The 25646-nt window shown below is 43.4% G+C and overlaps 1 protein-coding gene across 1 annotated transcript in view; it reads right to left on the bottom strand.

Annotated features, from left to right (window-relative positions):
* Positions 1-17563: 17563 nt before the first annotated feature.
* The window catches only part of cntn1b (contactin 1b), a 38063-nt gene continuing 29980 nt past the window's right edge, over positions 17564-25646 (bottom strand). The window contains exons 19-23 of the mRNA XM_045700319.1: positions 22200-22321; positions 19585-19774; positions 19364-19485; positions 18943-19099; positions 17564-18674 (exon numbers count right to left, since the gene is read on the bottom strand). Coding sequence (XP_045556275.1) covers positions 18592-18674; positions 18943-19099; positions 19364-19485; positions 19585-19774; positions 22200-22321 — 674 coding nt within the window. The 3' untranslated portion in view covers positions 17564-18591. The remainder of the gene's footprint in view (positions 18675-18942; positions 19100-19363; positions 19486-19584; positions 19775-22199; positions 22322-25646) is intronic.

Here is a 25646-nt window from a genome sequence, read left to right as displayed (position 1 = left end):
TACAACATGTCATATTACCCACACAGCACTGTGTTTCTATACATGGTTATACATTACAACATGGTATATTACCCACACAGCACTGTGTTTCTATACATGGTTATACATTACAACATGGTATATTACCCACACAGCACTGTGTTTCTATACATGGTTAAACAATACAACATGTCATATTACCCACACAGCACTGTGTTTCTATACATGGTTATACATTACAACATGGTATATTACCCACACAGCACTGTGTTTCTATACATGGTTATACATTACAACATGGTATATTACCCACACAGCACTGTGTTTCTATACATGGTTATACATTACAACATGGTATATTACCCAAACAGCACTGTGTTTCTATACATGGTTATACATTACAACATGGTATATTACCCACACAGCACTGTGTTTCTATACATGGTTAAACAATACAACATGGTATATTACCCACACAGCACTGTGTTTCTATACATGGTTATACATTACAACATGGTATATTACCCAAACAGCACTGTGTTTCTATACATGGTTATACATTACAACATGGTATATTACCCACACAGCACTGTGTTTCTATACATGGTTAAACAATACAACATGGCATATTACCCAAACAGCACCCACACAGCACTGTGTTTCTATACATGGTTAAACATTACAACATGGTATATTACCCACACAGCACTGTGTTTCTATACATAGTTATACATTACAACATGGTATATTACCCAAACAGGACTGTGTTTCTATACATGGTTATACATTACAACATGGTATATTACCCACACAGCACTGTGTTTCTATACATGGTTATACATTACAACATGGTATATTACCCACACAGCACTGTGTTTCTATACATGGTTATACATTTCAACATGGTATATTACCCAAACAGCACCCACACAGCACTGTGTTTCTATACATGGTTATACATTACAACATGGTATATTACCCACACAGCACTGTGTTTCTATACATGGTTATACATTACAACATGGTATATTACCCACACAGCACTGTGTTTCTATACATGGTTATACATTACAACATGGTATATTACCCACACAGCACTGTGTTTCTATACATGGTTATACATTACAACATGGTATATTACCCAAACAGCACTGTGCTTCTATACATGGTTATACATTACAACATGGTATATTACCCACACAGCACTGTGTTTCTATACATGGTTATACATTACAACATGGCATATTACCCACACAGCACTGTGTTTCTATACATGGTTATACATTACAACATGGTATATTACCCACACAGCACTGTGTTTCTATACATGGTTATACATTACAACATGGTATATTACCCAAACAGCACTGTGTTTCTATACATGGTTAAACAATACAACATGGTATATTACCCACACAGCACTGTGTTTCTATACATGGTTAAACATTACAACATGGCATATTACCCAAACAGCACTGTGTTTCTATACATGGTTAAACAATACAACATGGCGTATTATCATAACTATTTGAAGATTTTGCAGTTTGGGTAAGTACTACATTGAGGTTGACCTTTATTTCCCATTTCCTTCAGCAAAATATGTTCTTTAACTACAAAACTCATCATGCCATGATCACTATAATCATTAAGGAAATATAGTACATATTAGATGATGGTTAAAACAGAATAATGTCTGAGCGTAAACAATCAGCAGTCTAACAGCTGTGTTCCCCATTGGCCTTGACCCAGCTCTACTAGTCATGTAGTAGAAGCATAGAGAGGTGTTTTACACACACACACACACACACACACACACACACACACACACACACACACACACACACACACACACACACACACACACACACACACACACACACACACACACACACACACACACACACACACACACAGTCTGCATAGGAGGAAAACTAAAAGTAAAGTTAGTCTCTTGAGATTTTCTCCGGTGATAGATGGCGACAGGGGAGAACTGTCTGCATCTCATTACCAAACCCCGGCAACGCTAAGACATCTTCTCTTTGATATCTAGCTAGTTTTCCCCAGGTGCCAAATTACTGGGTGAGCCCTGGCAGTACACAGTTAAAACTCATCTCTAGGATCTGTTTTTTGACCTGTCACTTCAAAATAAACCCTTTCTGAAACCAGTCAACCCACAGAGATAGCTGAGAAATAAACCCTTTCTGAACCCAGTCAACCCACAGAGATAGCTGAGAAATAAACCCTTTCTGAACCCAGTCAACCCACAGAGATAGCTGAGAAATAAACCCTTTCTGAACCCAGTCAACCCACAGAGATAGCTGAGAAATAAACCCTTTCTGAACCCATTCAACCCACAGAGATAGCTGAGAAATAAACCCTTTCTGAACCCAGTCAACCCACAGAGATAGCTGAGAAATAAACCCTTTCTGAACCCAGTCAACCCACAGAGATAGCTGAAAAATCAAGTGTTGTGGGATCATTCTCCTGTTCTGTCTCTGGTTGTTGTATTCACTGTCTCGGGCTTGTGGCTGTCTAGACCCCTACTGTTTGTTGCTGTTCCCATCTTCCATGCGACCTGCCCTGTCTGAAATTGCGGGGAGTAACAGTGTAGCCTTCGTTGCGACAATGACAAAGACCAAAGCCGGTGGGAGTACCGTTGAAGACAGTGGTGTCTCTCTATCACAGATGAAGGATCTTTTAAACAAACAGAAATAGTTTTACAAGCAGTTATTACAACAAACAAAAAAATTGCTTCAAGTGTTTTGTCCAAATACTGGTGGAGTCAACTAATAAAATAATAGACCCGACCAGAGAGGTCCAGGACCTGGAGAACAGTTTGCAGTTCTCCCAAGGTCACCCCGATGAGTTTAAACAGGAAAACGGCAAGGTGACAACAATCTGTAAGTCATTGAGAGAGGACATTAGTCAAGAACTTGAGGGGAATGTACATCTTCCTCAACGAGGACTATCCTAAAGATGTGCGCTAGAAGATAAAATAACTTATCCCGGCCATGAAAGCTGCCAGAGCGAGTGGGGCCGTACTTACATTCCCTATGAAAGGCTCATTGTCCACCTTCCCTCCCAAAAGCCTGGAAGGGATGGGAGAGCCAAGCCTATGGGTTCGTAGCTTCAACCCTGCAACACACACACACACTTACTGTACACACAGCAACTGATTAATGGGCTGCTAATGTTTTTTTCTCTTGCTTTGTTTGTTCTTTTCCATATTATGTCTATCTCTGAGAAGCTACCCAGGAAAGGGCTGAAAATAGCCCATATTAATATGTGGAGCTTTAGAAATAAGGTTCATGAAATCAATAACTTGCTAACATCAGATAACATGAATATATTAGCCATTTCTGAGACTCACCTAGATAATTCCTTTGATGATACAGCAGTAGCAATACAAGGATATAACATCTATAGAAGAGACAGGAATGCTTATGGGGGTGGAAGGATCGACACAGAAGATGAGAAGCAGGTACAGGGAGGGAAGGTTTAATAGCTGACGGACATGAAACAGAACAGGAACAGCGTCTGGACGGGAACACATAACAACAATTAATGAGGACACAGGGAACACCACCGAGGAACAGACAGATATACAGGGGGTAATCAACAACGTGAAGGAGTCCAGGTGAGTCCAATGAGCGCTGCTGCGCGTAATGATGTTGACAGGTGCGTGTAAAGAAGGGTAGCCTGGTGCCCTCGAGAGCCAGGGAGGGGGAGTGGGAGCAGGCGTGACAGGGGGCGGTGTTGCTATATATATTCAGAGCCATATCCCAGTAAGGCTTAGAAAAGAGCTCATGTCAAATGTTATTGAATTACTGTGGCTGCAGGTTCACCTGCCTCATCTAAAGCCTATTCTTCTGGGGTGTTGCTATAGGCCACCAAGTGTTAACAGTCGGTATTTAAATAATATGTGTGAAACGCTTGATAGTGTATGTGATGTAAACAGAGAGGTCTACTTTCTTGGGGTCCTGAATATTGACTGGTATCCATCAAGCTATCTGCTCAAGAGGAAGCTTCTCACTATAACCAGTGCCTGTAATCTGGTTCAGGTTATTAATCAACCTACAGAAACAAGATCATCCACATGTATTGATCACATTTATACTAATACTATATAACTCTATTCTAATGCTGTATCCATACCCATTGGATGCAGTGATCACAATATAGTGGCAATATCTAGGAGAACCAAGGTTCCAAAAGCTGGGCTAAAATAGTATATAAGAGATCCTACAATTTTTTTTGCTGTGACTCTAATGTGGAATATTTGTTGGTCTGATGTGATTAATAAGGAGCATCCAGACGCTGCACTTCTTCCTATTATTGATAAGCATGCACCTCCCGCTAAGCGGAACACCTGCTCCAATATCCAATGATGGGCGTGGCGCGAAATACAAACTCCTCTAAAATACAAAAACTTCAATTTTTCAAACATATGACTATTTCACAGCATTTTAAAGATAAGGCTCTCCTTTATCTAACCACACTGTCCGATTTCAAAAAGGCTTTACAACGAAAGCAAAACATTAGATTATGTCAGCAGAGTACCAAGCCAGAAATAATCAGACACCCATTTTTCAAGCTAGCATATAATGTCACAAAAACCCAGAAGACAGCTAAATGCAGCACTAACCTTTTATGATCTTCATCAGATGACAACCCTAGGACATTATGTTATACAATACATGCATGTTTTGTTCAATCAAGTTCATATTTATATCAAAAACCAGCTTTTTACATTAGCATGTGACGTTCAGAACTAGCATACCCCCGCAAACTTCCGGGGAATTCGCTAACATTTTACTAAATTACTCACGATAAACGTTCACAAAAAGCATAACAATTATTTTAAGAATTATAGATACAGACCTCCTCTATGCACTCGATATGTCCGATTTTAAAATAGCTTTTGGTGAAAGCACATTTTGCAATATTCTAAGTACATAGCCCAGGCATCACGGGCTAGCTATTTAGACACCCGGCAAGTTTAGCACTCACCAATATCAGCTTTACTATTATAAAAGTTTCATTACCTTTTGTTGTCTTCGTCAGAATGCACTCCCAGGACTGCTACTTCAATAACAAATGTTGGTTTGGTCCAAAATAATCCATCGTTATATCCGAATAGCGGCGTTTTGTTCGTGCGTTCCAGACACTATCCGAAATGGTAAAGAAGGGTCGTGCGCATGGCGCAATTCGTGACAAAAAAATTCTAAATATTCCATTACCGTACTTCGAAGCATGTCAACCGCTGTTTAAAATCCATTTTTACGCCATTTTTCTCGTAGAAAAGCGATAATATTCCGACAGGGAATCTCCTTTTCGGCAAACAGAGGAAAAAATCACAAAGGCGGGGGCGGTAGGAGTGGTAACCAGATTAAATCGGGTATGTTTTTTATCCAGCCGTGAAAATACTGCCCCCTAGCCATAACAGCCCCCTAGCCATAAGGCTCCAGTGTCTGTGTTCTTTTGCCCATCTTAATCTTTTATTTTTAGAAGCCCGAATGAAATATGGCTTTTTCTTTGCAACTCTGCCTAGAAGGCCAGAATCCCGGAGTCGCCTCTTCACTGTTGACGTTGAGACTGGTGTTTTTCTGGTACTATTTAATGAAGCTGCCAGTTGAGGACTTCTGAGGCATCTGTTTCTCAAACTATACACTCTAATGTACTTGTCCTCTTGCTCAGTTGTGCACCGGGGCCTCCCACTCCTCTTTCTATTCTAGTTAGAGACAGTTTGCTGTTTTGTGATGAGAGTAGTACACAGCGTTGTAAGAGATCTTCAGTTTCTTGGCAATTTCTCACATGGAATAGCCTTTGTTTCTCAGAAAAAGAATAGACTGACGAGTTTCAGAAGAAAGTTCTTTGTTTCTGGCCATTTTGAGCCTGTAATCGAACTCACAAATGCTGATGCTCCAGATACTCAACTAGTCTAAAAAGGCCAGTTTTATTGCTTCTTTAATCAGAACTACAGTTTTCAGCTGTGCTAACATAATTGCAAAAGGGTTTTCTAATGATCAATTAGACTTTTAAAATGACAAACTTATATTAGCTAACACAACGTGCTATTGAAACACAGGAGTGATGGTTGCTGATAATGGGCCTCTGTGCGCCTATGTAGAAATTCCATAAAAGATTAGCCGTTTCAGCTACAATAGTCATTTACAACATTAACAATGTCTACACTGTATTTCTGATCAATTTGATGTTATTTTGATAGACAAAAAATTTGCTTTTCTTTAAAAAAACAAGTGACTCCAAACTTTTAAACGGTAGTGTATATATATATATATTTATTTTTTTAATGCAAAATGTAGGGCTCAAAACATGACGGGTCGCCACTGCGTATTCATGCATAAAAAAACAAATAATCAAAGAAAAGCATTGTAAGTTTGAATTTTGTAAAGTTAGTGTGGGACAGTTGGAAAAAATATTGTTATCAATCAATAATGGCAAACATCCTGGCATTGACAACGTAGATGGAAGGCTCTGAGGATGTTAGCTGACTCTATAGTCACTCCTATCTGTCATATCTTTAATCTGAGTCTAGAGGAAGGTGTTTGTCCTCAGGCCTGGAGGGAAGCCAAAGTCATTCCGCTACCAAAGAATGGTAAAGCGGTCTTTACAGGTTCTAACAGCAGACCAATCAGCTTTATGCCAGCTCTTAGCAAACTGTTGGAAAAAATGGTGTTTGATCAAATACAATTCTGTTTCTCTCTAAACAAATTGATAACAGACTTTCAGCATGCTTACAGAGAAGGGCACTCAACATGTACATCGCTGACACAAATGACTGGTGATTGGTTGAAATAAATTGATAATAAGAAGATTGAGGAAGCTGAACAAAACATGTCACCATGCCATTGGATGTAAAGGTTGGTGAAAATGCCTTTAGTTGATGACTGTTTTGCAAATTCAATCAGTTTGCAACGTTGATTCAATGTCCCCACATAGATTCTTTGGGTTGAAATTACGTGGTAACAACGCCTACTCAAATAATATTATAACTGAGAAGTTGCTTGAATATTAATAGAGGTTCTCATTCAAATGACGCAGAAACAGGATTGTGAAAAGGCACTAGGTTATATGTAGGGCAGAGGAGCTTTGTGTCAGTCTGATGCAATTCACTTTGAAGTCATTCTACAATTCCTACAGTGCTTGCCTCTTTGGGACGAGACATGCATCCTTGTTTTGTATATGACTATTGCATCAGCAGAATCTTCTATTCTTTTAAAAGTGCTTTACCTCTGAAAATGGAATGTAAGACGGCATCAATCAAACGCAACACAATCTCTCAGGTCGTGAACCAGTATAATGAGTGCAGAAAAAAACTGTAAACTCTTGGAACAACATACAGCCATTGGCTGGCTCATCATCAGCATTTTTCACCGACTTCGCATATTTCGATGCCTCTCTCACTACGAGCCAACGCTAGTCATTAAAAATGCATCCGTCTCAATTAGGCGATAACGCTTTAACTCTTCTCCACGCGAGGTGTTCCCATCCCCAATCCATCACGCTCTGTGTGTAACCCGATAACATGCGCCTCGCCTTCTCACAGGTGTTGGGTAGGTAGGTGTGTGGGTGCGGACAGAGGCAGCAGTAGGCTTTGTTGCAGTGGACCAATAGATGGGGGAAGAGAGGTGTAATTCAGTACTCAGGCTATATGAAGTAATGTTGCTAATGACTCTTTTAAACAAGCCATTTGTCTCAGCTGGATTTTGACTGTGACAGAACCTGATATCTTCATTCTATTGAGCCCGAGAGGCAGGCAGCTTGAGAGGCGATGGGAGGAGGGGTGTGGCAGGGTTTCACATGACAAGAAAACAAAACAGCTTCCCAAAACAAACCTCCCTTCAAAACACCAACCTGCACAGAGAGAGACCGAGACATCATCCTGGGCTTCCATTTCACATCACTGAGCCCAATGAAGACAAAACACCTTTCTGAATAATGGAAACTTCCAGAGGTGATATTTTCATCACAGTTGGTAGTCTACTACTGTGATGTACCTCTTCCCCTCTGACGGCGTTATTATAAACTCTACCCAGCATTCTCCTTCAGAAGTCCTCCTGACAGTGTCCTAGCTTTCTGTCATTCATTAGGTGAGTGAGAGGGAGAGACAGTGAGAGAAAAGAGAGATATTCATTAAGAAACAGAATGGGAGAGAGAGGGGAGGAAAGAAGAGAGAGATAAAGAAAGAAACAGAACGGGAAAGGGGAGGAGAGAGAGAGAGAGAGAGAGAGAGAGAGAGAGAGAGAGAGGGGGGGGGGGAGAGATATGGAGAGATAAGATGACAGCCCCTCCAGGGTCCGGGTCCTGAGTGATGCGTTGTGTTTTCAGGCAAGGCTACGGTGGCGTCGAATTCTCCTTTTATCAGCGTGGCAGCCAATCTGTCAGCCTACTGCTGTACACTCCTGCTAGGTGAGAGGTTGTCAGGCTAGCCCTTAATGAGATAGTTTACTCTGCTGTTCACTCCTGCTAGGTGAGAGGTTGTCAGGCTAGCCCTTAATGAGATAGTTTACTCTGCTCTACACTACTGCTAGGTGAGAGGTTGTCAGGCTAGCCCTTAATGAGATAGTTTACTCTGCTCTACACTACTGCTAGGTGAGAGGTTGTCAGGCTAGCCCTTAATGAGATAGTTTACTCTGCTGTGCACTACTGCTAGGTGAGAGGTTGTCAGGCTAGCCCTTAATGAGATAGTTTACTCTGCTGTTCACTCCTGCTAGGTGAGAGGTTGTCAGGCTAGCCCTTAATGAGATAGTTTACTCTGCTGTTCACTCCTGCTAGGTGAGAGGTTGTCAGGCTAGCCCTTAATGAGATAGTTTACTCTGCTGTTCACTACTGCTAGGTGAGAGGTTGTCAGGCTAGCCCTTAATGAGATAGTTTACTCTGCTGTTCACTCCTGCTAGGTGAGAGGTTGTCAGGCTAGCCCTTAATGAGATAGTTTACTCTGCTGTACACTCCTGCTAGGTGAGAGGTTGTCAGGCTAGCCCTTAATGAGATAGTTTACTCTGCTGTGCACTACTGCTAGGTGAGAGGTTGTCAGGCTAGCCCTTAATGAGATAGTTTACTCTGCTGTTCACTACTGCTAGGTGAGAGGTTGTCAGGCTAGCCCTTAATGAGATAGTTTACTCTGCTGTTCACTCCTGCTAGGTGAGAGGTTGTCAGGCTAGCCCTTAATGAGATAGTTTACTCTGCTGTACACTCCTGCTAGGTGAGAGGTTGTCAGGCTAGCCCTTAATGAGATAGTTTACTCTGCTGTACACTCCTGCTAGGTGAGAGGTTGTCAGGCTAGCCCTTAATGAGATAGTTTACTCTGCTGTTCACTCCTGCTAGGTGAGAGGTTGTCAGGCTAGCCCTTAATGAGATAGTTTACTCTGCTGTTCACTCCTGCTAGGTGAGAGGTTGTCAGGCTAGCCCTTAATGAGATAGTTTACTCTGCTGTTCACTCCTGCTAGGTGAGAGGTTGTCAGGCTAGCCCTTAATGAGATAGTTTACTCTGCTGTACACTCCTGCTAGGTGAGAGGTTGTCAGGCTAGCCCTTAATGAGATAGTTTACTCTGCTGTTCACTACTGCTAGGTGAGAGGTTGTCAGGCTAGCCCTTAATGAGATAGTTTACTCTGCTGTACACTACTGCTAGGTGAGAGGTTGTCAGGCTAGCCCTTAATGAGATAGTTTACTCTGCTGTTCACTACTGCTAGGTGAGAGGTTGTCAGGCTAGCCCTTAATGAGATAGTTTACTCTGCTGTTCACTCCTGCTAGGTGAGAGGTTGTCAGGCTAGCCCTTAATGAGATAGTTTACTCTGCTGTTCACTACTGCTAGGTGAGAGGTTGTCAGGCTAGCCCTTAATGAGATAGTTTACTCTGCTCTACTATACTCCAAGGCTGAGCGCTACACATGAAGAACGATGGGAACCACTGACAGGGAACGCTCCCTTCACTCTCTCTTCTTACATGGGAGTTTGATTCTTACATGGGAGACCACAGGGGACTGCCAATGCTGCTTCTGATCATTGGAAACATAGGCTACTCAGTGTGCACACTTCAACCATCAGAGACAGGTTTATCACATATGAGATGGTAGACAGTGTAGAATCACAGACAGGTACATCACATATGAGATGGTAACAGATGGTGGAAAGTGTAGTTGTAGTCGTGACAAAGGAAGTGGTTATCCACAGTGCTTCAACCAATCACAGTGGAAATTACAGTATTTCTATCTGTCAGGGGTTGTATGGATCATTTCTCTGTAGACCTTCTGACAGAAAACACACTACTACTACAACACTACACCCACTACACTCTGCTGCTGATTCCATTGCCTTCTGGATGGATTCACAGAACTCCTTTTAGGGACACTTTCCTGCTTAGAATACATTTATATTTCAGGCAGGATATTTTTGGACGATTTCAAAGTTGACACACCAAAAACCTGATTTCATGAACCACAGTTGTCATGGGATTTGAATTAAACATTCTCTACATGAAGACGAGACTTTGGTGTTAATCTCTAATTGGACTCAAAGAGGATTTGGTTGCTTCCTGTCGTTGCTTTGCTAGCCAGAGCCCTGGTTAGTTATTTAGGGGAGGAGAAGGGGAAAGGATTCGGTTTGGTGCGATTCCCAAATCAGTCTGGGGGGTCCCTTTGCAGACAGAGTAGAAATATCTGGCAGAATGCTGACAGGCAACAAGAGAGGCTTATAAGGAGGTATCATGGTCACAAAGGCAGAAACAGACTGCTTTACCCCAGTAGTCATTTCAAACATTCACAACAACTGCTGGGAATGGGAATCATTTAAATGCCAGCTGGAACATGCTAAGCATAGAATTATTCTACAATGCAATCCATAGAAGGCTAGCTTGGTCCCACATCTGCTTGTGGTGTACAGACACCTCCTATGGTTGTTATTCAGCACAAACAGATCTGGGGCCAGGCTTATATAGAAGGATACAGCTAACTCCTATGGTTGTTATTCAGCACAAACAGATCTGGGGCCAGGCTTATATAGAAGGATACAGCTAACTCCTATGGTTGTTATTCAGCACAAACAGATCTGGGGCCAGGCTTATATCGAAGGATACAGCTAACTCCTATGGTTGTTATTCAGCACAAACAGATCTGGGGCCAGGCTTATATAGAAGGATACAGCTAACTCCTATGGTTGTTATTCAGCACAAACAGATCTGGGGCCAGGCTTATATAGAAGGATACAGCTAACTCCTATGGTTGTTATTCAGCACAAACAGATCTGGGGCCAGGCTTATATAGAAGGATACAGCTAACTCCTATGGTTATTATTCAGCACAAACAGATCTAGGGCCAGGCTAATATAGAAGGCTATATAATTGGAAAATAAGAATAATTGTTTCCTTTGCTCTACTCACTGTGTCCCTGTCCTGACCCAAGGTTGTGTTTCTCTTAGTCATTAGCATTGAATGACTACCCCTATAGACGACCATCAGTTTGACAAAGTGCCAGGATATGAACCACCTTCTAGCAGAAGGGACTTCTTAAAAAAGCCATTGCTCACAGAGTAAACAGGGCCATAAAGTATCTATAGAAGTGGCAATTACTTCCTGGTCTGACACCAGGGTTGCGTCCCAAATGGCACCCCATTCCCTATGTCAAAAGTAGTGCACTAAATAAGGAATAGGGTGCTATTTGGAACAGCGGGTTCCCTCACTAACAGTGCTAGCTGCAGCTAATACTCTATAGCCTCTGACATATCACATTGGCCCAGGAGATTTAGATTAGAGGGTGTTCGATCTAGTCCACTCTGTACGGCCCTCTTAGATTTAGAGTAGACGCTAGGCTACATTACATCACAGGACTCCACGGGCCTAGGTGAAGTAGCGTTAGCGAGATAGCTACCTTGCCCGGGGTCCCTGCCAAAAGCATGTGATTTATGGCTTAGCGCTAGGCTAATACATGGCGCTTTACATACAGTATGTCCTGCTTTTGACCCATAGCGGATGGAGTTGGACTATTTTATTGCGGCCTCTTCCCTATCCGATGCTGAGAGCCCTATATTATTCATAGCATCCCCCTTTTCTGCTGTAATGATGCTGCTAAATTATGGAAAATGTGTTTTCTATTCAAATTTACAGCACCTTGTTGTGCGCAAATACAAAATGCATTAATGATATATGGATATAGATGTGGGTATTACATAGGATGTAGGATACATTTAGAGGCAAAAAAAGGAGAAGAGAGGTTTTTTAAAGGTAATGAGAGAGGTATGAAATCACCCTGTAGGCTGGCTGCTTTGAGCTCCGTGACTTCAATCTCTCTTCACCCACGGCATCGGATCAAATTATGACAGCTTCTGATCTGGAAACATGGCAAACTGAATATCAAATAGCTAAATGAATAGCATTCCATATACATACCATCTCAGTGTCAAAAACATGAAATACCATGCTGATTATTTGGCCAATATTAAATATGCCTACATGGAAGTAGCCTTCCTTCTTCATTCTCAAAGGGCAGAATTTAGATTTCAGTGGAATACATCCCAGACTGATTACAGATTTAACTATATTGGTTTCTGTAGAGCACTGGTCCTGATTACAATCATGCGAAAGGGAAACTGATATTCCACACGCTGCAATCTGTTTATGCTCTGAAGTGGTCTATTGACAGACCATGTTTGAAGGCCCTTCTATTGGTCTTCATCAGGTCTCCGAGGCTCCTCATTATAATCATAACAACCACAGAAAACAAAAACACCATTGTTCAGAGTGCTTCATCAAAAGACAAATGAAGGAAGTCTATTCTGTTTATCAACGTGATTGTTGATGAGAGGATGGCTCATTTTCTATCCTGTTTAGAATGGGAAAGGGTCAGCCTGACTCCCACAATAACTAGTATCTATCAGTGAAGGTTGCTAAGGGGAGGACGGCTCACAATAATGACTGGAATGGAGCAAATGGAATGGCATCAAACCATATGTTTGATGTACAGTACCAGACAAAAGTTTGGACACACACTCATTTAAGGGTTTTTCTTTATTTTTACAATTTTCTATATTATAGAATAATAGTGAAGACATCAAAACTATGAAATAACACATATGGAATCATGTGTTAAACAAATCTAAATATATTTTAGATTTTAGATTCTTCAAAGTAGCCACCCTTTGCCTTGATGACAGCTTTGCACACTCTTGGCATTCTCTTAACCGGCTTCACCTGGAATGCTTTTCAAACAGTCTTAAAGGAGTTCTCAATTGGGTTGAGGTCGGGTGATTGTGGAGGCCAGGTCATGATGCAACACTCCATCACTCTCCTTCTTGGTCAAATAGCCCTTACACAGCCTGGAGGTGTGTTGGGTCATTGTCCTGTTGAAAAAAAATGATAGTCCCACTAAGCGCAAACCAGATGGGATGGCGTATTGCTGCAGAATGCTGGTTAAGTGTGCCTTGAATTCTAAATAAATAACTGACGGTGTCACCAGCAAAACACCATCACACCTCCTCCTCTATGCTTCACGGTGTGAACCACACACGTGGAGATCATCCGTTCACCTACTCTGCGTCTCACAAAGACGGTCTCTTCTTATTATTGGTATCCTTTAGTAGTGGTTTCTTTGCAGCAATTTGACCATAAAGACCTAATTGACGCAGTCTCCTCTGAACAGTTGATGTTGCAATTTCTGAGGCTGTTATCTAATGAACTTATCCTCTGCAGCAGAGGTAACTCTGGGTCTTCCTTTCCTGTGGCGGTCCTCATGAGAGCGCTTGATGGTTTTTGAAACTGCACTTGAAGAAACCAGGATTGACTTAATGTCTTAATGTAATGATGGACTGTCATTTCTCTTTGCTTATTTGAGCTCTTCTTGCCATAATATGGACTTGGTCTTTTACCAAATAGGGCTATCATCTGTATACCACCCCTACCTTGTCACAACACAACTGATTGGCTCAAATGCATTAAGAAGGAAATAAATTCCACAAATGTACTTTTAACAAGGTACACCTGTTAACTGAAATGCATTCCAGGTGACTACCTCATGAAGCTGGTTGAGAGAATGGCAAGAGTGTGCAAAGCTGTCATCAAGGCAAAGGGTGGCTACTTTGACACTTTTTTGGTTACTACATGATTGCATATGTGTTATTTTATAGTTTTGATGTCTTCACAATTATTCTACAATGTAGAAAATTGTAAAAAATAAAGAAAAACCCTTGAATGAGTAGGTGTGTCCAAACTTTTGACTGGTACTGTATTTGATAACATTCCACTCACTCCTGTCCAGCCATTACCACGAGCCCGTCCTCCCTAATCACGGAGCCACCAACCTCCTGTGGTATCTATGTATGGTCATAATTCCATAATCACTGGAAAAGCCCCATAACCTGTTACATATCACTCGACAGGCCCCCCAAAATGTTTTACATATCACTGAAGGGCCCCCCATAACCTGTTACATATCACTGACGGGCCCCCCAAAACTGTTTTACATATCACTGAAGGGCCCCCCATAACCTGTTACATATCACTGACGGGCCCCCCATAACCTGTTACATATCCCTGACGGGCCCACCATAACCTGTTACATATCCCTGACGGGCCCCCCATAACCTGTTACATATCCCTGACGGGCCCACCATAACCTGTTACATATCCCTGACGGGCCCCCATAACCTGTTACATATCCCTGACGGGCCCCCATAACCTGTTACATATCCCTGACGGGCCCCCCATAACCTGTTACATATCACTGACGGGCCCACCATTAAAGGTTACATATCCCTGACGGGCCACCCATAACCTGTTACGTATCCCTGACGGGCCACCCATAACCTGTTACATATCCCTGACGGGCCCACCATTAAAGGTTACATATCCCTGACGGGCCCCCCATAACCTGTTACATATCACTGACGGGCCCACCATAACCTGTTACATATCCCTGACGGGCCCCCCATAACCTGTTACATATTACTGACGGGCCCCCATAACCTGTTACATATCCCTGACGGGCCCCCATAACCTGTTACATATCCCTGACGGGCCCACCATAACCTGTTACATATCCCTGACGGGCCCACCATAACCTGTTACATATCCCTGACGGGCCCCATAACCTGTTACATATCCCTGACGGGCCCACCATAACCTGTTACATATCCCTGACGGGCCCCCATAACCTGTTACATATCCCTGACGGGCCCACCATAACCTGTTACATATCACTGACGGGCCCATCATAACCTGTTACATATCACTGAAGGGCCCCATAACCTGTTACATATCACTGACGGGCCCATCATAACCTGTTACATATCACTGAAGGGCCCCATAACCTGTTACATATCACTGATGGGCCCACCATAACCTGTTACATATTACTGACGGGCCACCATAACCTGTTACATAGGCTTCCACTGACTGACTGACTCTCTCTCTCTCTCTCTCTCTCTCTCTCTCTCTCTCTCTCTCTCTCTCTCTCTCTATGTAAATGTAGGTAGAATAGACTATTCTCTGTGCTTCATCATAGGTCCAATCAGCCTCCAGCAGTAAGAGCATCACCTCTGTCTACCAGTAACACTGTTTACACATAATAGCCACATTGATTTCTACTTTGCTCCATTCCTGTAATTTGTTTAAGGGGAGAATGTAGAGGGGAAACACGCTGATAATGGAGGTAGAAGAGAGAGAGAAAAGGCCACAGATACATGTGCACACACATACTGTACGCAAGACAGACACACCCACAAAGACAGACACACACCCACAAAGACAGACAGACACACAGACACACAGACACACAGACTCATCAGTAATCTGTGGGCTCCCTGTTCTACTCATCTGCTGATTTCACCACGGTAACAACCTCGCTGTCTCTTTCTCTCTACCTCCGTCGGAAGAAAGGAGAGAGAGAGATGAGCAGCAGGCGACGGGTCGCCACCTCAAGTGATTGAACTAGACAACAGAACCATATTAATCAGGTCTCTACCTCAGAGAGAGGAACAAGTTATTGTCCTCAACAACAGAAAAATATTAATCAGGTCTCTACCTCAGAGAGAGGAACAAGTTATTGTCCTCAACAACAGAACCATATTAATCAGGTCTCTACCTCAGAGGAACAAGTTATTGTCCTCAACAACAGAACCATATTAATCAGGTCTCTACCTCAGAGGAACAAGTTATTGTCCTCAACAACAGAACCATATTAATCAGGTCTCTACCTCAGAGGAACAAGTTATTGTCCTCAACAACAGAACCATATTAATCAGGTCTCTACCTCAGAGGAACAAGTTATTGTCCTCAACAACAGAACCATATTAATCAGGTCTCTACCTCAGAGGAACAAGTTATTGTCCTCAACAACAGAACCATATTAATCAGGTCTCTACCTCAGAGAGAGGAACAAGTTATTATCCTCAACAACAGAACCATATTAATCAGGTCTCTACCTCAGAGGAACAAGTTATTATCCTCAACAACAGAACCATATTAATCAGGTCTCTACCTCAGAGAGAGGAACAAGTTATTGTCCTCAACAACAGAACCATATTAATCAGGTCTCTACCTCAGAGGAACAAGTTATTATCCTCAACAACAGAACCATATTAATCAGGTCTCTACCTCAGCAGTCAGAGTAAGATTGATCCACTCCACAGGTACTGCTCTGTAAGGACTGCTACAGGTCCACTCCACAGGTACTGCTCTGTAAGGACTGCTACAGGTCCACTCCACAGGTACTGCTCTGTAAGGACTGCTAAAGGTCCACTCCACAGGTACTGCTCTATAAGGACTGCTAAAGGTCCACTCCACAGGTACTGCTCTATAAGGACTGCTACAGGTCCACTCCACAGGTACTGCTCTGTAAGGACTGCTAAAGGTCCACTCCACAGGTACTGCTCTGTAAGGACTGCTAAAGGTCCACTCCACAGGTACTGCTCTATAAGGACTGCTACAGGTCCACTCCACAGGTACTGCTCTGTAAGGACTGCTAAAGGTCCACTCCACAGGTACTGCTCTGTAAGGACTGCTAAAGGTCCACTCCACAGGTACTGCTCTATAAGGACTGCTAAAGGTCCACTCCACAGGTACTGCTCTGTAAGGACTGCTAAAGGTCCACTCCACAGGTACTGCTCTATAAGGACTGCTACAGGTCCACTCCACAGGTACTGCTCTGTAAGGACTGCTACAGGTCCACTCCACAGGTACTGCTCTATAAGGACTGCTAAAGGTCCACTCCACAGGTACTGCTCTATAAGGACTGCTACAGGTCCACTCCACAGGTACTGCTCCGTAAGGACTGCTACAGGTCCACTCCACAGGTACTGCTCTGTAAGGACTGCTACAGGTCCACTCCACAGGTACTGCTCTGTAAGGACTGCTAAAGGTCCACTCCACAGGTACTGCTCCGTAAGGACTGCTAAAGGTCCACTCGAGAGGTACTGACGCAGATTTCACATTGATTGGCAGTAGGTCTTCATAGATGAGTGGCTGTAACCTGTAAAGTAAAATGAAGGAATGCTGCCCCCTGTCGGCATCATGAAAGTAATACAACAAATAAACCTCTCCAGATTTAGTGACGCTGACATGATACTGACAATCCTGGAGCGTTCATGTGTCTTCTATTTAATGAGTTTACAGCATGATCCTCGTATACATAGCAAGGGAAAACAAATACTATAATAAAATAAACAGCAGCACATCAATATTCTTCAACCCTGATTTCTTGTTGTTATTCTGTTAAAACATTCTGCCATCGTCAGTGCAAGAATCGGGACAAGCCTAAATACCAGGGCATTGTCGAAGCGATATGGCTTTAGCTTGCGCATCTAGAAGACACAATTCTTTATGAATACGAAGCTAATTAACGCTGTGGTATAGGACAGTGTAAGAAAGACTAGCATTCAAAGCTAGCAATCTCTGCAGAGTCGGTTATAGCGATATCCATGTGAGCCGAGGGTGTGTGTACGAATCTGAAGAGATAAAGACACAGAAAAGGAACAAAAACTAAATATCTATTTTCACAGCAGCACCATTACAGAAAAATGAAAAGGATTCTCCAACATACCAATCAAACATAAACACACATTACTTCTAATCTAGTGTCGTCTTGAAATGGCAAACGTGTGGAAACTAAATATCCAAACAGCTGGGTGAGTCAAGGGGAGGAAGGGGCTGTGTAGTTGGTGTCTGAGCTACATACAATCTTATTCTGATCATTCCTTTACAGTTTACTCATTACAAACGTCATACAGTATAGTGTTGATTACAGTCAGTCATTGTCTTATACATTTCAGTCTAGAATATGTTGGGAAGATTGTACAATATGATTCATCATAAGGCATATTGAAAATCTATTCCTCTTTTGTACCCGTTCAATTCCTTCAGTACCTGTTCAATAAATAAATCAGAAAGGATTTCTTGGATGTCTTACAGTACAGTAACTTTCGTAGATTCTACAGCTAGGCAGGTCATTTCTGAATGGTGGCACGGTGCTCTGTTTTGTTGTGAGAAGACAGACAGACAGTAAGAGGTTGAGGAAAGATTGGAAGTCCATAAGGAGATATAGGAAGTTGATGTGAGAGTTGATTCTGTCAAACCTCCCACAGTCCACCCAGACATGTCCTGGGTCTCTATATCCCCAATCCCACGATGCACAGGGCCAGCAGTAGCATGGTGGCCAGACTGAGAGTGGGTCTCAGGAAAGACGCCTTACCTGGAGGAGGGGAGGGAACACAGTAAAAGGCATACTGTGTAAGACACTGTCTGGACATCAAACACACTCAAAAGTATTTTCCTCCTCAGATCTTTTCCTCTGATGCTCTCCTCCCTTCCCTCTGACGTTTTGAGAAGAAGGTGAGGAGAGAGGAATCTAATAAATAATGAATCGAGGAAAATACTTTTGAGACTCACCCACAAATTGACACGGTCCTTCAATTCCCCAACCAGACACTAACCAGTAGACCCATCTATCCCTTACTTACCCTGAAGCCTGATCTTCCTGATGGGGCCGTCTCCACCCTCATAGCGACCTCTGACCTCCAGCTCGTAGTCCCCTACCTGGGGCATGGGGAAGTCAATGAAGTGCCAGCCCGTCATGTAGATCGGCCCTGTGATATAGCCCGTCTTCCTGAACATCACCTGTAGAGTAGAGCAGAGCAGAGCAGAGCAGAGCAGAGCAGAGGAGAGGAGAGGAGAGGAGAGGAGAGGAGAGGAGAGGAGAGGAGAGGAGAGGAGAGGAGAGGAGAGGAGAGGAGAGGAGAGGAGAGGAGAGGAGAGGAGAGGAGAGGAGAGGAAAATAGAGGATTTCTTATCTTCTGAGGACACTTATTTCCACAGGCTCAAACTTGATCACACCAGTTGCTGCAAGATTCAAATGAAACAAAGTAAAATGCCTATAAATACCTTATAATATAGTGGGAAGGACTCATTGCCAAACCAGTCGTAGGGGATGTGGTGCCACCACACGTAGAGCCACTTGCCAGAGTAGCTGATGTAACGCCACATTTGGGGAGCCACACTTGGAGCTGCAAAGAATAGAATAGAATATTAATCTCAATGGGATCACCTACAATAGACATGTACTGTATATGGAATGTCAGTGTGGTTTTGGCATCTGGTCTTACGTGCTCTCTTGGTGAACATCTCGCAGTGTTCGCTGGGAGGGCCGACACCGGCTCCGTTGTAGGCTCTGACCTCGATGAGGTAGTGGGAGTCTGGCAGCATGTTCTCCAGCCTGGTCTGGTTCATGGAGGCGGGCACAAAGATACGATTGGCTCCCGGCTCTGTATCGTCATACTTCCTCCAGTACTTCACCTGGTCAGAAAGCCGGGATTGGTCAGAGCAGGTGTCAATCAATTTGAACCAAAACTGGTGATCCAATCAAAATGTTCACCAGTTCCTCACACAGAGACCTATACTTCTTTCACGTCAGGCTGGCAAGGAAGCCACAGTTGAACACAAGATATTTTATTTGTTATAGTCTCATGAGAAGGGCCATCCCACTGGGCAAAACAACTGATTGTATATCATCAAGGGAATTTCGTATTTTTCTCACCCAACTTTAAACATAAATCCAATGACATGATACTTTTGTTGTTGTTGATTTCACATTGAATTCACGTTAGTTGACAACTCAACCAAATGTAAATCAAAACTAGATGTTGAACTGACGTCTGTGCCCAGTGAGATGTGTTTTTCCTGATCACTTAACCAGACCATCATTCGTAATCTGACCAGGAAAATGTGTCCTTCCCCATAAATCATGGACATCGCTAGACATCCAGGAGATTTACAGAGCTACAGACCTGGTATCCATCTATGTACTGCTGAAGGAGATTTACAGAGCTACAGACCTGGTATCCATCTATGTACTGCTGAAGGAGATTTACAGAGCTACAGACCTGATATCCATCTATGTACTCTGCTGAAGGAGATTTACAGAGCTACAGACCTGGTATCCATCTATGTACTCTGCTGAAGGAGATTTACAGAGCTACAGACCTGGTATCCATCTATGTACTCTGCTGAAGGAGATTTACAGAGCTACAGACCTGGTATCCATCTATGTACTGCTGAAGGAGATTTACAGAGCTACAGACCTGGTATCCATCTATGTACTGCTGAAGGAGATTTACAGAGCTACAGACCTGGTATCCATCTATGTACTGCTGAAGGAGATTTACAGAGCTACAGACCTGATATCCATCTATGTACTGCTGAAGGAGATTTACAGAGCTACAGACCTGGTATCCATCTATGTACTGCTGAAGGAGATTTACAGAGCTACAGACCTGGTATCCATCTATGTACTGCTGAAGGAGATTTACAGAGCTACAGACCTGGTATCCATCTATGTACTGCTGAAGGAGATTTACAGAGCTACAGACCTGGTATCCATCTATGTACTGCTGAAGGAGATTTACAGAGCTACAGACCTGGTATCCATCTATGTACTGCTGAAGGAGATTTACAGAGCTACAGACCTGGTATCCATCTATGTACTCTGCTGAAGGAGATTTACAGAGCTACAGACCTGGTATCCATCTATGTACTGCTGAAGGAGATTTACAGAGCTACAGACCTGGTATCCATCTATGTACTGCTGAAGGAGATTTACAGAGCTACAGACCTGGTATCCATCTATGTACTCTGCTGAAGGAGATTTACAGAGCTACAGACCTGGTATCCATCTATGTACTGCTGAAGGAGATTTACAGAGCTACAGACCTGGTATCCATCTATGTACTGCTGAAGGAGATTTACAGAGCTACAGACCTGGTATCCATCTATGTACTCTGCTGAAGGAGATTTACAGAGCTACAGACCTGGTATCCATCTATGTACTGCTGAAGGAGATTTACAGAGCTACAGACCTGGTATCCATCTATGTACTGCTGAAGGAGATTTACAGAGCTACAGACCTGGTATCCATCTATGTACTGCTGAAGGAGATTTACAGAGCTACAGACCTGGTATCCATCTATGTACTGCTGAAGGAGATTTACAGAGCTACAGACCTGGTATCCATCTATGTACTGCTGAAGGAGATTTACAGAGCTACAGACCTGGTATCCATCTATGTACTGCTGAAGGAGATTTACAGAGCTACAGACCTGGTATCCATCTATGTACTGCTGAAGGAGATTTACAGAGCTACAGACCTGGTATCCATCTATGTACTCTGCTGAAGGAGATTTACAGAGCTACAGACCTGGTATCCATCTATGTACTGCTGAAGGAGATTTACAGAGCTACAGACCTGGTATCCATCTATGTACTGCTGAAGGAGATTTACAGAGCTACAGACCTGGTATCCATCTATGTACTGCTGAAGGAGATTTACAGAGCTACAGACCTGGTATCCATCTATGTACTGCTGAAGGAGATTTACAGAGCTACAGACCTGGTATCCATCTATGTACTGCTGAAGGAGATTTACAGAGCTACAGACCTGGTATCCATCTATGTACTGCTGAAGGAGATTTACAGAGCTACAGACCTGATATCCATCTATGTACTGCTGAAGGAGATTTACAGAGCTACAGACCTGGTATCCATCTATGTACTGCTGAAGGAGATTTACAGAGCTACAGACCTGGTATCCATCTATGTACTGCTGAAGGAGATTTACAGAGCTACAGACCTGGTATCCATCTATGTACTGCTGAAGGAGATTTACAGAGCTACAGACCTGGTATCCATCTATGTACTGCTGAAGGAGATTTACAGAGCTACAGACCTGGTATCCATCTATGTACTGCTGAAGGCCGGTACCAGTGTCCATGACTGGTATCCACCAGACCAGAGCTTCATGGGACGAGACAGGCCTGGAGTATACATCTGTAGGAGACTCAGAGGGGACTAGTAAAAGAGAGAGAGAGAGAGAGAGAGAGAGGGGATTGGGGTAGATCAGATTGAGAGAAACTTGTAAAGGCTGCCTATCATGTAGAAGAGGTTAAAGAACATGTTTACCATGGTTAGGGTTGAGGCTAGGGTTAGGTTTAAGTGCTCCAAAGATAAGTGATAAGTTAAAGTGCTTGATATAATAAACTTAAATATAAAAAAGTCAAAACCAGATTAAATAAATACATTCTTTTTTATTGAACTTCCTCCTCGTATCGGTGGTCCCTCCTGCTCTCTAAATTAGGCCCTCACTAACTGCCACTGTCAATGCTTTATCCTACTCTTTACCATTCATACCAAGTGGAGCTTAAGTTTTGCTATCCACCTGGATTCAGTTGCTCTTCTCTGGCCTATGGTCCAGGAGGCTTTCATCTCCAGACCGGTGATGTTTAGGGTTGAGGCTAGGGTTAGGTTTAGGGTTAGGTTTGAGGCTAGGGTTGAGGCTAGGGTTAGATTTAGGGTTAGGTTTGAGGCTAGGGTTAGGGTTGAGGCTGGGGTTAGGGTTGAGGCTGGGGTTAGGGTTGAGGCTAGGGTTAGGGTTAGGGTTAGGGTTAGGTTTAGGGTTAGGTTTGAGGCTAGGGTTAGAGTTGAGTCTAGGGTTAGGTTTAGGGTTGAGGGTTAGGTTTAGGGTTGAGGCTAGGATTAGGTTTAGGGTTAGGTTTGAGGCAAGGATTAGGGTTGAGGCTAGGGTTAGATTTAGGGTTAGGTTTGAGGCTAGGGTTAGGTTTGAGGATAGGGTTAGGGTTGAGGCTAGGGTTAGGGTTAGGTTTAGGGTTGAGGGTTAGGTTTAGGGTTAGGTTTGAGTCTAGGGTTAGAGTTAAGGCAGGGTTAGGTGTAGGTTTGAGGGTTAGGTATAGGGTTGAGGGTTAGGTTTAGGGTTGAGGGTTAGGTTTAGGGTTGAGGGTTAGGTTTAGGGTTGAGGGTTAGGTTTAAGGTTAGGTTTGAGTCTAGGGTTAGAGTTGAGGCTAGGGTTAGGTGTAGGGTTGAGGGTTAGGTATAGGGTTGAGGGTTAGGTTTAGGGTTAGGTTTGAGGCTAGGGTTAGGGTTGAGGTTAGGGTTGAGGCTAGGGTTAGGTTTAGGGTTGAGGGTTAGGTTTAGGGTTGAGGTTGAGGCTAGGGTTGAGGGTTTGGTTTAGGGTTGAGGGTTAGGTTTAAGCTTGAGGCTAGGGTTAGGGTTGAGGGTTAGGTTTAGGGTTGAGGGTTAGGTTTAGGGTTGAGGCTAGGGTTGTGTTTAGGTTTAAGAGAGTTTCTGTTTATGCTGGTATGAAACCTTGGGTTGCAAGGGCCTATTGCAACTTTCTGCCCTGTTTCTATGTTGTACATCAGTCCGATCTGGAGAGGGTGAGAGAACATGAAAGGCCGAGAGCTCAGAGGGGTCACCCACGACGTTTCAACAACAGGAGGAAGGGTTGATTAAGTGCTGAGAGTGAACAAGTTGAATTTAAAAATAATAAAACATGCAAACTGGATCAATAAATTAATAGATAAATAATGAAATAAGTAAATAATATAGTACACAATTCAAAATCACACCAAGGGATGAAGGGATTAAGGAATTCAGTGCTGCATAAATACGTGCTGTGTTAAAGTGCTTCATATAAGAACGTTAAATATGAAAGACAAGCAGGACAATAAATCCATTGTTTTTTATTCTACTTCCTCCTGGTGGTGGTATCCCCTCCTGCTCTCCTGATTGGGCCTCACTGACTCCCATGATCAAGGCTATATACTACTCCTTACCATTCACACCAAGTGGAGCCAAGGTCTTCAGTTAGGCTATCCACCTGGATTCAGCTGTTCTTCTCTGGTTTGAGGCTAGGGTTAGGGTTGTGGTTGAGGTTAGGGTTAGGGTTAAACCGGGATGTGGTCATACAGCTAGTACGAACCTCAAAATATTGTGGGGTTAGGGGTTAATATGACCCTCACCATCTCATGGGGTTAGGGGTTAATATGACCCTCACCATCTCGTGGGGTTAGGGGTTAATATGACCCTCACCATCTCATGGGGATAGGGGTTAGTATGACCCTCACCATCTCATGGGGTTAGGGGTTAATATGACCCTCACCATCTCATGGGGTTAGGGGTTAATATGACCCTCACCATCTCATGGGGTTAGGGGTTAATATGACCCTCACCATCTCATGGGGTTAGGGGTTAGTATGACCCTCACCATCTCATGGGGTTAGGGGTTAATATGACCCTCACCATCTCGTGGGGTTAGGGGTTAATATGACCCTCACCATCTCGTGGGGTTAGGGGTTAGGGGTTAATATGACCCTCACCATCTCGTGGGGTTAGGGGTTGGTATGATCCTCACTGTCTTGTGGGGTTAGGGGTTAGGGGTTAATATGACCCTCACAATCTCGTGGGGTTAGGGGTTAATATGACCCTCACCATCTCATGGGGTTAGGGGTTAATATGACCCTCACCATCTCATGGGGTTAGGGGTTAATATGACCCTCACCATCTCGTGGGGTTAGGGGTTAATATGACCCTCACCATCTCATGGGGTTAGGGGTTAATATGACCCTCACCATCTCGTGGGGTTAGGGGTTAATATGACCCTCACCATCTCATGGGGTTAGGGGTTAATATGACCCTCACCATCTCATGGGGTTAGGGGTTGGTATGACCCTCACCATCTCATGGGGTTAGGGGTTAATATGACCATCACCATCTCGTAGGGTTAGGGGTTAATATGACCCTCACCATCTCGTGGGGTTAGGGGTTAATATGATCCTCACCATCTCATGGGGTTAGGGGTTAATATGATCCTCACCATCTCATGGGGTTAGGGGTTAATATGACCCTCACCATCTCATGGGGTTAGGGGTTAATATGATCCTCACCATCTCATGGGGTTAGGGGTTAATATGACCCTCACCATCTCATGGGGTTAGGGGTTAATATGATCCTCACCATCTCATGGGGTTAGGGGTTAATATGATCCTCACCATCTCATGGGGTTAGGGGTTAATATGACCCTCACCATCTCATGGGGATAGGGGTTGGTATGACCCTCACCATCTCATGGGGTTAGGGGTTAATATGACCCTCACCATCTCGTGGGGTTAGGGGTTAATATGACCCTCACCATCTCATGGGGTTAGGGGTTAGTATGACCCTCACCATCTCATGGGGTTAGGGGTTAGTATGACCCTCACCATCTCATGGGGTTAGGGGTTAGTATGACCCTCACCATCTCATGGGGTTAGGGGTTAGTATGACCCTCACCATCTCATGGGGTTAGGGGTTAATATGACCCTCACCATCTCATGGGGTT

The sequence above is a fragment of the Salmo salar genome, chromosome ssa17 (assembly GCF_905237065.1).
Source record: "Salmo salar chromosome ssa17, Ssal_v3.1, whole genome shotgun sequence".
In the NCBI taxonomy this organism is placed as follows: domain Eukaryota; kingdom Metazoa; phylum Chordata; class Actinopteri; order Salmoniformes; family Salmonidae; genus Salmo; species Salmo salar.
Note: the sequence above shows the minus strand (reverse complement) of the source record. Positions and strands in the feature narration are given on the sequence as shown.